General features: G+C 28.1%; 2 protein-coding genes and 1 long non-coding RNA gene across 5 annotated transcripts; 2 read left to right on the top strand and 1 right to left on the bottom strand.

The window, feature by feature from the left end:
- Window positions 1-2,944: 2,944 nt before the first annotated feature.
- On the top strand, window positions 2,945-4,886 carry LOC141532522 (uncharacterized). 3 transcript variants are annotated; one of them, XM_074250899.1, is made up of 5 exons: window positions 2,945-3,152; window positions 3,316-3,563; window positions 3,669-3,912; window positions 4,099-4,382; window positions 4,454-4,886. In XM_074250899.1, exons 1-4 carry the CDS (start codon window positions 3,131-3,133, stop codon window positions 4,155-4,157), a joined length of 573 nt encoding a protein of 190 aa, XP_074107000.1. In that variant the 5' UTR covers window positions 2,945-3,130; the 3' UTR covers window positions 4,158-4,382; window positions 4,454-4,886. The 3 variants fall into 3 exon arrangements, with proteins under 3 accessions (XP_074107000.1, XP_074106999.1, XP_074106998.1); XM_074250898.1 differs by having other exon boundaries at window positions 3,328-3,912; XM_074250897.1 differs by having other exon boundaries at window positions 3,316-3,912.
- A 2,485-nt stretch (window positions 4,887-7,371) lies between these two features.
- On the bottom strand, window positions 7,372-9,453 carry LOC141532477 (uncharacterized). The gene is made up of 6 exons (XR_012480095.1): window positions 9,137-9,453; window positions 8,839-9,057; window positions 8,559-8,690; window positions 8,372-8,485; window positions 8,099-8,289; window positions 7,372-7,638 (listed from the first exon to the last, which is right to left on the bottom strand). It is a non-coding gene; the product is annotated as an uncharacterized LOC141532477 (long non-coding RNA).
- A 1,709-nt stretch (window positions 9,454-11,162) lies between these two features.
- Window positions 11,163-16,223, top strand: Arpc2 (Actin-related protein 2/3 complex, subunit 2). Its single transcript, XM_074250839.1, has 7 exons — window positions 11,163-11,413; window positions 14,350-14,443; window positions 14,861-14,960; window positions 15,023-15,224; window positions 15,311-15,531; window positions 15,758-15,959; window positions 16,023-16,223. The coding sequence occupies exons 1-7, from the start codon at window positions 11,340-11,342 to the stop codon at window positions 16,048-16,050; spliced, it is 921 nt and encodes a 306-aa protein (XP_074106940.1). The 5' UTR covers window positions 11,163-11,339; the 3' UTR covers window positions 16,051-16,223.
- Window positions 16,224-16,731: the final 508 nt, after the last annotated feature.

Raw genomic sequence — 16,731 nt, 5'->3', positions numbered from 1 at the left:
TTCACTACCCACTAATGCGTATACCTTTTTAAAATTGCACCTCGACTATCTTCTTGGTGGAGTTGTTCTCCTTAGATCAAAAATAACAAAATTTATCTCTGAAAATTTTAATAAATCGGAAGAAAATTGTAGTGATACTTTAAATTGTGACTTAAGTATAATAAAAAAAACTGATCCTGTTAAAGATACCATGGAAGAAGAAAAAAACAACACTCCTAATGTAGATAAAAACGTATTTAATTTAAATATTAAGTCTGCAGACTTCAGTAATTTTAATGACTTTTCTAATGAAATTGATTCAAAAGCTGCTATTAGCCATTCAGATAATGATTTGAGTAGTATAGTCGATGTCAAGAATAAAAATGAAGTAGAAAAAAATTGGAAAGAAAAAGCTACAAATAATTTAAATGGATTTGATTGGATGAAATCGGAAAAATGTGACCTGGCTGAAGCTACACCGGATTTAAAAAATGATGATGATTTTAATTATAATTTGAGCAAAATAACTGATATAAAGAATGAAAATGACCAAGGAGAAAATTGGAAAGGGAAGGCTACAAATAATAAATTTAACGGATTTGATTGGATGAAATCGGCAAAATGTGACCAGACTGAAGCTACACCGGATTTAAAAAATGATGATGATTTTAAAAATATTATTTGGGATTTAAGTGACAATATAGTCAATGTAAATGATAACTATGATTATATTAGCGATATCGTTCTCCAAGAGGATCGCAGTGAAAATCGAAAAAGAGCTGCTGATGTGTTTAATAATAAGATGATTGATGATTTCAGTGCCAATATAATGAATGTTGATAATAATTCCAATGATAGCAGCGAAATTAATCACCATGAGCATCGAATTAAAACTAAAAATTGTGATTTTGATATTTATAGTACTAATGACATTGAAGAACTAAAAGATCATAATTACAGTTTCAAGACTAGCATGCCTATCAACAACAAAAAACCACAGAACAATTTATCTGCGGCTATTAATGAAGTTGGTCGAAAACAAATTAATTTAGGTATATATTTTCAAGACTACCCCGAGATTAAATTACAAAATAATTTCGTGGAGGCAGAAAAAAACTTAACGGAAAAAAAAAATTATTTATTAAATAATGGTTTCAAATGTAAAGCTGTCCCATGTTATGGCTACGCTTGGTTACCTCAAAACACGTGTCCTTTTGACACCGTTATACATATTTTTTTTGAATCTATTCTACAAGATGAAAATTTTTTTGAGTTTTGCAAGTATTCAAAAAATTCAATTTTTAAATTTTTGATTGATTTCAGTCAAGATGGGTCAACTGACAATATATACAAAAAAACGATTTGAAATTCTGTACCATCTTTATAAAGATACAGAAAAAACACGAAAAAAATATAAAAAAGAAAATTATGCAGTTACAACTATATCGCGAACGATATTTTGTGAAGACAATATTAATTCTCTGTGGGCAAGACTTTTTGCTGATGAGCCGAGCCTTTTTGAAAACAATTATTGTCCAACTCCAAACTGTCAAAATAATAATAATAAAAATGTGGCAACCTTTCCTATAAATTATAATATAATTACTCAGTGTGGATTTACTTCTTTGGAAAAATCATTAGATTATCATCCTGTAATGTATAACATGCATTGTAATTTTTGTAAGAAATACAAAAGAATACGTCGACAGAAGCCAAATACTTACATTTCGTTGAATTGGATATAAAAACACGTCAAGAAATTGAAGGTAGACAATGTAAATTAAGTGAGCTGCCAATTTATTTATCGCTACCAGTGACTAAGGAAGATGATTAGGGTGATTCAAAAAAAAAGAATATTTTTTTTTTCGTTTGGTACTCTGAAAAATAGGTTCCTAGACACCTCTAAGAAAGCCTCTCCAAGCATGAGTTCTTAATTGTAACGGGAAGGTCCTCCTTCTTACAGTTTTCTATTTTTTCTTATTATCAGATAGAAAAATTTATATCTCGCTTCCAACTACTTGAAAAAATATCTTGTTCCTTAGATTTTGTAGGAAATTGAATGCTCTACAAAAAAGGTCTCTTACGATTTTTTCGTAAACCCAACCGTTTAAAAGATATTAACGGTTAAAGTTTGATTATTTTTGGGAAAATTTTTTTATTTCTTATGAATTTTATAACTCAATGAAAAAAATCATTATGAATGATGAAACTCATAGTTTTGTAGGAAATTTACTGCTCTATAAAAATGGTCTCTTATGATTTTTCGATCAAGTTGAGCGTTTACGAGATATTCATCGTCAAACATCAATGCATATCAATTTTTCTAGTTTTTGATCAATAATTCGAAAAATTTCAATTTATTCTGTGAGTTTCAAGGAAATTTAGACAAATTTGAGTTTTTATTATAAAAGCAACTCCTATAGATGTTTTCTGTTCAAAAATTCATTTGAAAGTTTTTATTCTAATAATATTTTTTTTTAATTTTATCTTTAATAATTTAAAATCTTAATCGCGTTGTCATTTATTATTATGAAATTTGTTCAGTGCGTATTTTTAATTTGTTTTTCACAAAATATACATAAAATTTTCGTTCGAGGGGATTTTTGTTTTAAATTCCATTTCTTCTTCTGTTTGTCTTCTGAAACTAACGCCATCTATGTTTTTTACGTAATAATACGTAATAAAATAATTCATTTTAAATAAGTCTTATAATCATCACATAAATTTATTTATCATCAATTAACCTACAATGAATAAAGAAATACGTTTTATCGGAATACCTCTACAAAGAATTTCGGAACGTAAGTTACCAAAAGTGAAAGAGGTTATGCGTGTGTTTTTCTACCAACTTAAAATTTTAAAGTATTCAATCAAACAAAGTGCTAAAAATTCAGTTGACCAAGTTATTGAACTGTGGAGAAAAATTAGATTCCAACTAGTGGAGCTCCTAATGCAGTCAAAAATTTCTTCGCTATCACAGTCAATGGTTAAAATTACAAAAAAATTTCGATAAAAATTATTCGACATTGTGAGCGAAAAATCCTTAAAAGTGCTTGATGATAATATTAGAAAGTTGTATTTGGATCAAAAATTCGGTACCCATAAAGAGATTCTTTCTAATAATGTACCTGTATCAAACTTAACCACAACTATGATGGGAATAGATGAGAGTAGTAAGTATCTGAGATATTTAATTATTATAAAGTCAGGTAGTAGTGTAACTTTTCATAGATGACTAGATGACATTTGACTAGACAATTTTGGAGTCCTTTCTTAATTATTTGTCATCAAAATGAATAAATTCTATACATTTTCTTCGTTTAATTTATAAAACAGATCTTATTCCAGACTTAGATCAACCGTCTACCAGTCATGCGATTGTTCCAAGTGAAAAATCAGAGTCGTTCTCTACGTATACATTAAGTGGAGTTACAAATTTTGGATCTGATTCAGAGTATGAACCTCCAATTCCGACAAAACGAGCAAAACTTGATGTCTTAACTCCTGAAGTCATTTTTGGACTCGACCGAGCTAATGTCAGCAGTAGAAATGCGATGTTTATTATTGCTCCGGTTTTACTAGCAGTAGGTATTAAAATTGAAGATACAACGCTCAGTTATAGTTCAATTCAACGAGCTCGTATGCTTCAAAGAGAAGACATTGCTAAAGGACTTAATGACAACTTTAAGACACACGATAAATACGTTGTGCATTGGGACGGAAAAATGCTGAATGACCTTGTTGGATCAAAATCTGTGGAACGGCTACCAGTTATTTTAACTGCATTTGGTACCGAACAATTACTTGGGGTTCCAAAAATGAATTCTGGGACGGCAGACAATCAAACATCAGCCATTTTATCGACATTGAGTGAATGGGGTATTACTAATTATGTTAAGGCGATGTGTTTTGACACGACGGCAGTTAATACAGGTAACTTATCAATGATAATTTAATCTAAAAATATTTAATTATTAACGTTCTAGTTTAATTTTTATTGCTTACTGAATTTCACTTTTGAAATTATTGAGAATTATTTACTCATTTGGATTTTAAATATAATCTACAATTTGTTGAAAATATTAAATTTAACGATAGTTATCTATTTTCTTTATACAGGAATTCATAACGGTACATGTAAGGCAATTGAAAAGACTTTGGGAAGAGAGTTAATCTAGTTACCATGTCGTCACCACATTTTTGAGATCATATTGAGAAGTGCATTTGAAGTATATTGGCCTGTGTCATCTGGGCCAAACGTACCAATGTTCGGAAGATTTAAAAAATCATGGGATGAAATAAATAAAACTAATTATAAAGCTGGAATTGAAGATACTGTTGTTGCTGATATCATTTTGGATAAAAAAAATGAAATATCTCGTTTAATTGCACAATCCTTACAGGTATGATTTAACTGCGATTTTAAGAAAAAAAATTTTCTTGTTTCTGACAAATTTTTAATTGTTTTTGATAGTTACTACAACCCCGAGATGACTATAAAGAATTGTTGGAATTGTCGTTGATTTTCCTTGGAGAAATGCCTCAAGAAGAAATTTTTTTCAAACGTCCTGGTGCAATTCATCATGCTAGGTGGATGGCGAAGGCAATTTACAGTTTAAAAATGTTTCTATTCAGAAATGAATTTAAACTTTCTAATAAAGAATTGGACGGTCTTCGGCAAATTTGTATATTTATAGTTACACTGTATTTAAAAGCTTGGTTTTCATCAACTTCTGCAACAACTGCTGCTGATCATGACTTGCAGTTTTTGAAAAATTTATTCGAGTACAAAAATATCAATTCATTGATTTCTTCAGCAACTTATGAAAAAATGATTTTGCATTTATGGTATTTAAGTGATGAACTTGCCATTTTATCATTATTTGACGATACCGTTTCATTGGAAGTAAAAAAATATTGTTGGAGCTGTTAATACTCGTAACGGTACAGATTCTAAAGCTAAAAATTTATAATTGATAAAAACGATTTGAATTCATTAACGCAAAAAGTCTGAGTGACTTTGTTTCTAAAAAGTCTTTAAATCTCTTTAAAATCTTTGATTTACCATATGACTTCCTTGATAAAGATATTGAATCGTGGCCTACTAATGACAGTTACATTGAAAATAAAGACTACTTTAACCAATTGAAAGTTGTTAATGATTCAGCAGAACGAGCTGTTGCATTAGTTAGTGAGTATAATCAATGCTTGACAAAAAATGAAGAGCAATTCCAATACTTATTGCAAATTATCAAAGAACATCGAAAAAACTACCCAAACTGCAATAGAGGAAATTATTTACAGTAAAAGTGTACCGTTATGTTGAAAATATTGAAAATTATATGGCAGTTGATAATTAAATAAATAAATTCTTCGATAAAAAAGTGAAACACATGTGAAACACACTAAATTGAATTATATATTTAAAAAAATGCACTAATTTTTTGTTTTAATGTAATCAAACATGTCCAAGACTAAAAAAACTAATTAAAAAAATAGTTCATAACATATTTCTATTCATAGAAACTCAAATTTGTCTAAATTTCCTTGAAACTCACAGAATAAATTGAAATTTTTCGAATTATTGATCAAAAACTAGAAAAATTGATATGCATTGATGTTTGACGATGAATATCTCGTAAACGCTCAACTTGATCGAAAAATCATAAGAGACCATTTTTATAGAGCAGTAAATTTCCTACAAAACTATGAGTTTCATCATTCATAATGATTTTTTTTCATTGAGTTATAAAATTCATAAGAAATAAAAAATTTTCCCAAAAATAATCAAACTTTAACCGTTAATATCTTTTAAACGGTTGGGTTTACGAAAAAATCGTAAGAGACCTTTTTTGTAGAGCATTCAATTTCCTACAAAATCTAAGGAACAAGATATTTTTTCAAGTAGTTGGAAGCGAGATATAAATTTTTCTATCTGATAATAAGAAAAAATAGAAAACTGTAAGAAGGAGGACCTTCCCGTTACAATTAAGAACTCATGCTTGGAGAGGCTTTCTTAGAGGTGTCTAGGAACCTATTTTTCAGAGTACCAAACGAAAAAAAAAATATTCTTTTTTTTTGAATCACCCTAAAGATGATAGTAGCTGTACTGTTCGTTACCGGTTGGTAAATTATTTTAATTACTTTCAAATAATGAATTTTTTAGTTTCAAACTTGTATTCTTTATTTATCCAATTTTAGATTGTCTGGAGTTGCAGGATACTACTCAAACCATTACGTTGCTTATTGTCGACGAATATCTGGATCATGGATGTGCTACAATGATTTGTTGAAAAACCCTGAATCTATCAGTAATCAATTAAAGATGGTGCCTCATGGCGCTCTTTATATTCGATGCCAATGATAAGTACTAATTTTTTTGCTATATACGTATAAATAAAAAAACAAAATAGTACATTACACCCCTAGGGAAGAAAAGTAAGAAATGTCTCAGAGCACATGCAATTGTTGGCCGAGGCGAAGCCGAAGTCAACAAACATGTGATCTGAGGCTTTCTTATTTACTTCCCGAGGAGTGTATACCATTTTTTTCCTCGACGAAGGCGTAAAGCGGAAACTTCGTTTAGCGCAGCGAGGCTAAAGTTGACGCTTTACGCCCGGAGATGAAAAAAAGAAATTTTTCATGTTTGAATGTTCGAACTATCGAGAGTTCCAGTTGAACTATATTGACATACTTAACAAATAAATAACAAACAAATAAATAACAAACAAATAAATAATTCAGTTAATAATAAAAAAAATAAACACGCTCATATCTCAGTATACTAAAGTTGAAATACAAAATCTAAAAATATAGAAATTAAATAAAAAAAATTGTGTAGGGATTGATTCTATTAAATATTTTGTGACAATGGTAAGTGTAATAGATAGTCGAATGATCATAAATATCCTGCCCATCCTCATATAAAATATTTAAAAAGTATGAACAAATAAAAATGAGGCAGCATAGATACTCGTGGAGTGTATGTGTGTTCAGTGTAAAAGATGTGTTGTTCATATGTACAGTACATAGAAGTAAAACTATTAAAGGATCAAATAATTAAAAAAATAATAGTAACATTTATTGCAGTTAAATAAATATTAAAATAAGGATATCTGGTCTAAGGTCTCGCGCACTGCTCATCGAAAATTTAAAAAATACACCAATTCTTTAAATCTAATTATCATTTGCAGCTAACTATAATTCTATCCGTACTGCTAAAGTTATTTTAGATAGTTCTGAATTTAGTAAAGGCTATGGTTTTGTAAGATATGCTAATGAGGAACAAAAAAATAGTTTGGTTGCGATGAATGATTACAGGGGGTTAGGAACCAAAGTTTTAAAAATATGTAACGCCGTTTCTAGACTATGGAACAAAATCCCAGGGTAAAGTATTGATACATAGATTTATATCTAATTAATACGCATTATTATAATTTTAATTTATATATTTTTTCATTAATAAGTAAAATCCACTCGTCACCATCGGAGTATTCATCGACAAATATTGGCTTAGATGGATATAATCGATGTGTCTATAAATATCATCCGTGGACTTGTGGATACTAGACCCGGGCGGATCTGTTTTTTTCGTCCGTTTTTGGAGGAGTCCGGGACCCTAATTATCTAGTCCGTGGATTGTGTTTGTAGCATTACCTACTTAAGAAAAAAAAAATATATATATATATATATATATTAATTAATTTTTTCCAATAATTTACATTATGTAAATAATTCAAATTAAATTTTGGTAAGAAAACGTAATCATATTATTATTATTTAATACTTGAAAATCTTCTAATTAATTTCATTTATAGTAATTTGTTTCATCATACTAAAAATCAGCAGACGTCTGTTAGTTTTTAGAAAATTTTTTTAATAAATAATTCGTCAGAGAAAATTAAAAAGAAATTCTACATTTCAAAATTTTAAAAAACTGAAAGTGCAATTTTTTAAAAATATTATTTTTGTACTAATTTATTTTCGTAACTAAACCAAAAAATTGTTAGATACCTACTGATTTCAGTATAATATATGTTTCAACATTTTAAGTACATGAAAAATTCTCTAGCTCTAAGAAAATTTATTTCAATGTAAAATACTAATGATAAATACTTACTTAATCCAGAAAATTTTTTGCGCAATGGTTCTTTTAGTGAAGTACCCTCATTAACTAATTGTTGCAACGCTAAATTAGTTTTTTCACTATCTGGTAAATCGGCATCAGCACGGACAAATAATATTCCACTCTCCAAACATTTTTAGGCTAGTACACGGCCAAGATTCATGTAAGCTGCACTGTCTTGATATCTAGAATATGAGGAATAAGGTCAAATATATAAACATTATTAAAGAAATTGTGATTATTAGAACTAAAAAAGATTTTCTATACCTTTATAAACGTTTCTTTATTGGCCATTCTTTAGTTGATACACTCAAAACAACTACATTTTCAAAATGATCTATCTCAAAAGTTATACATTTTGTTGAACGTATAAGAGTAAACCTAGGAATTAAAAAATAATTGTAGAAATTAACTGAATTACTTATACAGTTGCATTGACAATTAAATAACTTACTTGTGTCAATAAGATGGAATCTTTCTTTTTAAATGAAAACCACACGGTAAGTATGCAATTCGTAAGTATTTCAAGTTTCAGTTATATATATTCTCATAACTATCAATAAGTGCAGCATGTGAATGTTTTGTTCTTGAAAAAAAAAATAATATAAGATTGTTGATATAACGGAATAAAAATAAGTATTAGTAAAAATAATTACTGATTGGATTAAAGAAATTTCTTCTAAAGAGATTGTCAATGGTAGTTTAAATATTTTAAAAAGAATTTATCAACTTACTCCAATCATGTTAAAACATTTTAACCTCTGTATCGCTTTATTGACGCATTCAATATAAGTACTCCGTTCATCTTAAACTTTCACAGTATGTCCTTTGTCGATAACAAATTTAATAAATTGCTTAAATTAAAGCCTATATTTACTTTATTACGATTTTTTATGATCATGTGATATTTGTTTAAATACTTAGGCTATATGTAAATGATTATTCACTGAGATCTGAAAATTTATAAAAATTGTAAGGATTTAATTTTTGAATGCATAAAAAATTTATTAGATAAAAAAAATGCATACTTACAAAAACGAAACTTCATCTTTACAATTACTAATAAATTAATCAGCTATAATTTTTCGACGTCTCATTGTACTGCTAAGGATTTTTTTGATAAATCAATTAGCAGATTTTTCTATAATAGATACTCCAAACTATTATGCAAATAACTAAACACCAACCGACATTATCACAATTGAATACATGAGTGGATTATATTCCGTAATACTTCTATTTCAATAAATTTAATTAGAATATTTAATTAGCAATATTGCCATAAATACAATATTGGAGCTGATTGGAGCTAACGTAGATACACCGTGAGATTTCGACCCCTTAAGGGATCAAGAGTCGTTTAACAGTTTCACAAGTCTGCGCATGCGCCGAACTAACTAAAAAAAACTGAAAATATTGTTAAGAAAAAATTAAATTAAAATGGAAAAATGATCGAACAAACAATCAAATTAATCGAACAAACAATAAAAAAAATTAATTTATCGTTTAAAAAAAAAATTTTTTTAATTCGAGCCATAAAACGCTAACTTAACAAAAAAAATTTGTTTAATTTTTTATAAATAAATAATAACCGAACAAATAAATATTTTTAACGAACAAATAAGAACAAATGACGAACAAACGATTTGTATAGATCCGATTAATTAAAATTAATTATTTGATACCAGGTTTATACAGGTTTTTAAATCATTTCAAATCATTTTAAATCGTTTCAAATTAGATTTCTTAATCAGGGTAGTTACATAAACATTTTCGTTAAATATTTTAAAAAAGTCGTAAATTATAAAATAGAATAAGACCATAGAACCAAGCCAACAATAATACTATTTGTTAAATAAATAACTCATAAACTATTGGAGTTACGTTTGGTAATATTTAATATTTATTTAAAATGATAATATCTCATTAATTAATAAACGAAATGATAATTGATCTACAATACATATATTAAATTTAAACATCTTAATCATATTTGTCCAATAAGTAACGTTTGTGAATTAATGGTTAATTTGTAATTATGATAGATAAACTTTGCATAATTATACTTATAATTTTATAACAATTTAATAATAATAATAACAATGTTCTAAAGTTGATATTTTTGTTAATGCATAAGCCATAAGAATTTAAGATATAAATGTGAGCTCGAGTATGTATTTGTGTATGTACCAAACAAAATATATGTAGGCACAGACACGGACAAGAAAAAGTATCAGTGCATAAGTTAGAATAAGTATTAGTATACATATTAGAATAAGTATAAGATGTAATAAACTAAGTATATTGGGTTGAAACAGAGGGAAAAGTGAAGCCGGGAAACACCGACTTCGAGCCAAAACTTTGTATCTTCACTTCTCCTCGAGAGCTGTAACTGAGCACTTGCTGTAGCTGAAACCACCGAATAAAATCAAGCTCTTTGTTAATTATTCTTTATCATTTAAAATTGTTCATCAAACTAAAGTTTTCCTTTTTCTTCAACATAATCTAACAAATTCCATTATCAGAAGCTAAATTAATAAACAACAATAAATTTAAATTGATCCCGCGTGACCACAACTCACACCTCAGTCCAGAAGAAGGCAGTACGAGCAATCTAGTGACTTTGCAGGACATAACAGTCCGAAACGTAGGAATAAATAGTTACTAACATAAACATGCAAATTTATAAATTTTTAAAATGAATATTTTGATATTCAATCGATATTTTATTCAAACTTATGTTAAAATTTTACATAACTATAATAAGAGAAGGCTACAGTTAAGACATTTTCTGAAATTTTTTGTTTCTAATAAATTTTTAGAGAAAATTTTAAATCCGGTCATATGTATGAAACTTCCGCAATAGTCGTATGTCGTATGTTTTTTTTTTTGGAACTTAATTTTATTTGATTACAAAATTGATTTCAAAAGTAACTAAACAATTAATATTTATGAAAATACATTCCGTTTAGCCCATCTACAATTAACTACCCACGTTAATTAAATGTGACTAAGGGGGCTTTCCCACTTTTCTGTGAAAGATACTATACCTACATTATATCCGTCCTCACCCGTTTCCCATGCCGTCATATAGATATATCAGAAGTATGTGTCCTAAGTGCAAATATCCTCACCCAATTATATTATAAGATAACTTTTGTATTTTTTGGTATATATTTTGTGATATTTATTTATACGACTCATTATTGTTATTGAAGTTAAAACACTCATTACAATGATTTTTCTTGAGATCAACAATCGAATATTAGAAGAAACGTTGCAATCGAAAATTAAAAATTCTCTTTCAGGGTAAATATATACTATTTTTTTCTTATAAAAATGCCCATACTAAATCTGGTTTTAATTTATATTAAGGTGAAGGACCCAGATATTGACACTGGCCTAGTTGTTTGACATTTGTAATTTTATTCTAATAAAAATAATCAAATGTTCTCAAAAATCCAATTATCTTAAAATTTATTATTCAAAAATTATATCTATGAATTTATATAATAGAGTCGATTTTTTTTTTTTAATTAAAGTAAAATTGCAAGTGTCAATAACTGGGTCTTTTATCTTAGTATATTAAACAATTTTTGTAAGATATTCGCTTACAATAAATAATTATATCAAACAAACTGGATTTTTTCAGTTAATTTATAAAAGAAAATGTTAGCTGCCTTTATAAATTTATTTCATATTTGCATGTGTAATTTGTATTGAGATTCTGTTTTTCTAAAATTTTTCTAAAATTGACAAACCAAAAAAAGTTCAAATTATACTAAAAATTTAAAAACATTTCTTGTTCCTAAAAATGAAAATAATTATTTATCTTTAGCCTTTTGAATTGATTCGCATCGGTTAAAAGTTTCCGGTTAAAATATGGTAGTGACCTGAAAATTAACTTAGCTGATAGTTGATAATTTTAAGAATTTTCGTAACAAATAAATTATGGCAAAAAAATTGACATTTAGAAATTTTAAAAAACTACAAATGCAATTTTTTAAAAATATTTTTTTGGAGCAAATTTATTTGTTAAAAAAAAAATTAAAAAATAGTCAAGTGACAGCTAACTTTAATGTCATGGTAGTGACAATTTAGTCTTTTAAGAATACAAGTTGAAATTAAAGTATAAATAAAAAATTTTTACAATTTATCATATCCAAGTACTGTTCACCTGCTTCACCTATTTTTGGGCATAAAAAATTCGAGATCAAAATCAAAAAATTTTTAACTTCCCGCTAAGAACGTCGGGAAGTTATTGGTTTAACCCCGTTTTGCAAAAATCGAGTTTTCATCAGATCTCGACGTTTTAAGATCACAGGAAGCCTTCCTGACTACCCTCGCAATGTTGTCACTATGTGTGTGTGCGTGTGTTAATTTTACGCGGTTGGCGGCATTCGACGCAGTTTTATCATCCTCATAAGTAATTTTCAGATTTTAATTGATCGAACCGAAAATTTCAGAGTAATCCCGAAAAAACACTTTTTTCGATTTTCTTGCGTTCACGATAACTCACGAACGAATCAACCGATTTTGACCGGACTGGCGGCATTCGACGCAGTTTTTTGATGTTAAGAGCTGATTAGTTTTTGAAATTGATCGGTGAAGCCGCTTAAAAGTGATTGCAAGAAAACCACTTTTCAAAAAATTTTTTTTGTCGTTTTTTTGCAATTTCTCAAAATCTACTGGCCCGAATCGGTTCAAATTTTCAGGAAATCTAAGTTTGGTCAAGCCCTTTCGAATGGCGCCAACCGCGATCAAATCGGTCAAGCCGTTCAAAAGTTATAAAAGGGTCACACACACACACACACACACACACACACACACACACACACACACACACACACATGCGGGAATAGTCAGGGAAGCTTCCTAGGACCTCAAAACGTCAAGATCTGATGAGAACTCGATTTTTGAAAAACGGGGTAAAACCAATAACTTCCCGATTTTTGAAAATTTTCAATTTTCTTAGCGGGAAATTACAAAATTTACAATTTATTTTTAGTCTTCATACACAAGTATTTGACCCAAAAAAAAAGTTATTTTTTTATGTATTTTTGTTACAATAATTTTTTTTTTTTTTCTAAAAAATTTATTTTTCATATAACCTGCATTGAAAATGCGAATTTCAATGTCTGTTGAGCCAACCGAAACTAGACAATTTCAGACCAATGCGACTGTTGTCGGCCAGGAATTAATCATTTCTTCCCGGCGGGCAGAAAATGACGATTTTCTGCCCGCAAGATGAAGTTAAAGCTTTATTTTCAATTCTATCAGAGTATCTTTTTTTTATTTTACACCTTTATAATAGTCATTATAACCGTTAACTATACTGACATATTATAATTCTGTTACTAAGCATGAACAAGAATGACAAAAGAAAACTATTCTATTCACGAATGATGTTCAATAGAAAATAAACCATTACTTTCTTTAATTGTAGTTTTTAATTTTCTTAATAAGTTTTATAATAAAATGGTATTTTCGCTATTCGTCTGAAACTATCTAGTTCTGGTTGACTCCAGACATTAAAACTAGCATTTTTAATGCTACTTGTATGAAAAATATAATGTATGACGCGGGATGAAACAAAACGATTTTAGACCTAGTGATGCCAGCCCTCGCTTCGCTCGGGCAGGCAACTTCACTCCCTAGTCACACAATATACTATTTATACTTCTAAATAGTGTTTGCACGCTTATATATGAAAATTTAAATTTGCTTGATAAGAAAAAAATTATTATTTACAGTATAGATAATAAAAATAAAAAAAAATGCTCTCGTAGATTTTGATCAAGATCTACAAGAGCATTTTTTATTTTATTTGTTTTAACCATTTTTTAATCATGAAAACTTATTATCGATTCTAGCCATTTCGAGAGTAATATGAAAAAATGCTCCTGAAAATAAAGGAAAAAACTTTAAAATAGTTGAATTTAATCGATTTTGAAGAACATATATATATTTCCAATATTTCCCAACAAAATAGTATATTACACCTCTTGGGAAGGAAAATAAGAAAAGCCTCATATCACATGTAATTGTTGGCCGAGGCGAAGCCGAGGTCAACAAACATGTGATCTGAGGTTTTCTTTTTTACTTCCTAAGGGCTGTAATATACTATTCAACTTTATCAATATCGATTGTTAAAGTTTTCAACTATTGGATGTCGGCTGAATTCACGCTCATCTATTTCCAGTTGTTTTTACTTAAATTGTTATTTCTTACTTAAATGTTTTCAGCCATAAACAAGAGTCAACAGATGTTACCATTGTCGATTTTGATGGAGCCATATTCCATGTTTCTAATCCAAATGGTGAAAAGACAAAAATCAGGGTAAGACAAAAAGTTAATTTTACTTGATAGGCGATCAAAGACAAAAAAGTTTTTTTCGTTAAAAATCAATTATTTTAGAAAAATAAAAAAATCAGCAGTCGAAGAAAAAATACTTTTCTATCTCAATGAACTAAATAAAAAATTTTTTTAATTTCTAGTTCTTTTAAAAAGAATAAGTTAAAAAAATAAAAAATATACTTTACTTTAATATTAATCAAATCGTTGTACTGAGAATATTACTTTATTCAAAGAGTAAAATAAAAAAAAAACTATGAATACATATACAAAATTTCCCAACTACATTTTATAAGAAATATAGTAGCTTTAGAAAAGACTACTAAGTTGCAAAACTAATTTATTATTAAGTTATTATATTTATTGATCTCCAATAACTCAATTACATTGTTGTTTCTGTAGATTAGTATCCTACTTAAGTTTTACGAGCAATTACGAGAATATGGTGTGGATGAACTACTTAAAAAAGAATATGGGTCTCATCTTGTAGATACAGAGACTGGTTAGTTTTGCTTGTTTCATTTAAATTTGTGGTTGTAAAACAAAAATGTTTTTTATTTTCAGGGTATGATGTTTCAGTACAAATTGATTTAAAGAATTTACCCGAAAATTGGGAGGTAATTATCAAAAAAATTGGATTACTCAAACGACATTGCTTTGCCAGTATTTTTGAAAAGTATTTCGATTTTCAAGAACAATATAATGATTCGTTAGATAAGCAACTTCCAAAAAAAGCTGTTATACACTATCGTGATCAGGAAACGATGTAAAGTTTTAATAGAAATTAATTAATCTTCAATAAATTTCGAAACTGTATATATTAATTTTATGAATAATATTTTGTTTATTCAGATATATTGAAGCTAAAAGTGATCGTGTCACAGTAGTTTTTAGTACAATATTCAAAGATGAAGATGATATGGTAATTGGAAAAATGTTTTTACAAGAACTTAAAGAAGGCAGAAGAGCGAGCCATACAGCTCCTCAAGTGCTTTTTAGCCATCGAGAACCACCTTTGGAACTTCAAGAATGTAATGCTGCTGTTGGTGATAGTATCGGATATATAACATTTGGTAACTTTTTTTTTTTTTCTTCAATTCTATTTTTCGGCTAATGATACAACAAACTTGACGATACAGAAGACAGGAAAGTAATATTGTCAAGTGAGCGGATGAAAAGTTCACTTTTCGCTCTTCGTATTGTCAAGTCTGTCAAATCTTTGGCTAAATCGTTTTTTTTATAGAGATAAAAATTAATAAAATTAAAAAATATTTATTCTGTTGTAATCAATGTTTCAAGTTTTATTTCCACGGCACACAAATGGTGAAGCTAGGGCTAATACGATTGATTTAATTCATATGTTTCGTAATTACCTGCATTATCACATAAAATGCAGTAAAGTTTATATTCATTCGAGAATGCGAACAAAAACTTCTGATTTTCTTAAAGTTTTAAATCGCGCTCGATCACAATCAAAAAATACGGAAAAAAAAACAATAACGTAAGTATTATGAAATATGTTTACAATTCCTTACACGATATAATAAATTACATACTATTGCAGAGGTCGAACTTTTGTCAGAAAAGAATAAATATTTCAACATTGTTTTAATGATTTTTACGAAAAGCCAATGAAGTCAATGAGTGGACGATTTTATCTGTTATCCAAATAATCACTATAAGAGTGTACGCAGTTTCACATTTATTTACAAATTATAATAAAATAAATAAAAATTTCATAATTAAAAAAAAATTAAATGTTTTCATATTTTTAGTCGTCTTAAAAATTTTATGTAGTTTTAGTATTTTAAATATTTTTATTATATAATAAAATATGCATAGTATTAAAATATCCAATTTAAATATCATTTAAAAGTGAAAAATGTGAAGATCTTATTTTGCACGAATACAAAATTTCAATTCATATCTTGAAATCGCGGGATATAGATCTTGAAATGCAAGACTAATACCACAGCTCTGATTTCATCTCAATACATTTATAGCATAGCTGAAAGAAGCCAGCCTGATTGAAAAGACCAATTGGTTTAGACTGATAGTGGAGTATATGCGAATTAAAGTTTGTTTAATAAGGTTTTAGATGCAATTTAAAAAAATTTTACAAGTTATCGCAATCAATACTTATTTCGTACAAAAACAGTGAAAGTTGCAATTTTTTAGAATTTTAAAGAATTTAAATTTCTGTCATTCCTAAACTATACAATTGAAAAAAATGAATAAGTATTAGGGTGAGTGAGTCAAAAGAATCAATTATT

This window comes from Cotesia typhae, unplaced genomic scaffold (assembly GCF_013202065.1).
Source record: "Cotesia typhae breed Kobodo isofemale line unplaced genomic scaffold, CoteBio_Ctyphae contig_65, whole genome shotgun sequence".
Taxonomy (NCBI): domain Eukaryota; kingdom Metazoa; phylum Arthropoda; class Insecta; order Hymenoptera; family Braconidae; genus Cotesia; species Cotesia typhae.
This window is presented reverse-complemented; position numbering and strand designations above follow the sequence as displayed.

Coding starts and splice junctions, on each gene's coding strand:
- LOC141532522 (XM_074250897.1), top strand. CDS start 3,131: ATGATGGGAATAGATGAGAGTA. Junction 3,153..3,315: donor GATGGGAATAGATGAGAGTA/GTAAGTATCTGA, acceptor TTTATAAAACAG/ATCTTATTCCAGACTTAGAT. Junction 3,913..4,098: donor CACGACGGCAGTTAATACAG/GTAACTTATCAA, acceptor TTCTTTATACAG/GAATTCATAACGGTACATGT.
- Arpc2 (XM_074250839.1), top strand. CDS start 11,340: ATGATTTTTCTTGAGATCAACAATCGAATATTAGAAGAAACGTTGCAA. Junction 14,444..14,860: donor GTGAAAAGACAAAAATCAGG/GTAAGACAAAAA, acceptor TTGTTTCTGTAG/ATTAGTATCCTACTTAAGTT. Junction 14,961..15,022: donor TCTTGTAGATACAGAGACTG/GTTAGTTTTGCT, acceptor TTTTATTTTCAG/GGTATGATGTTTCAGTACAA.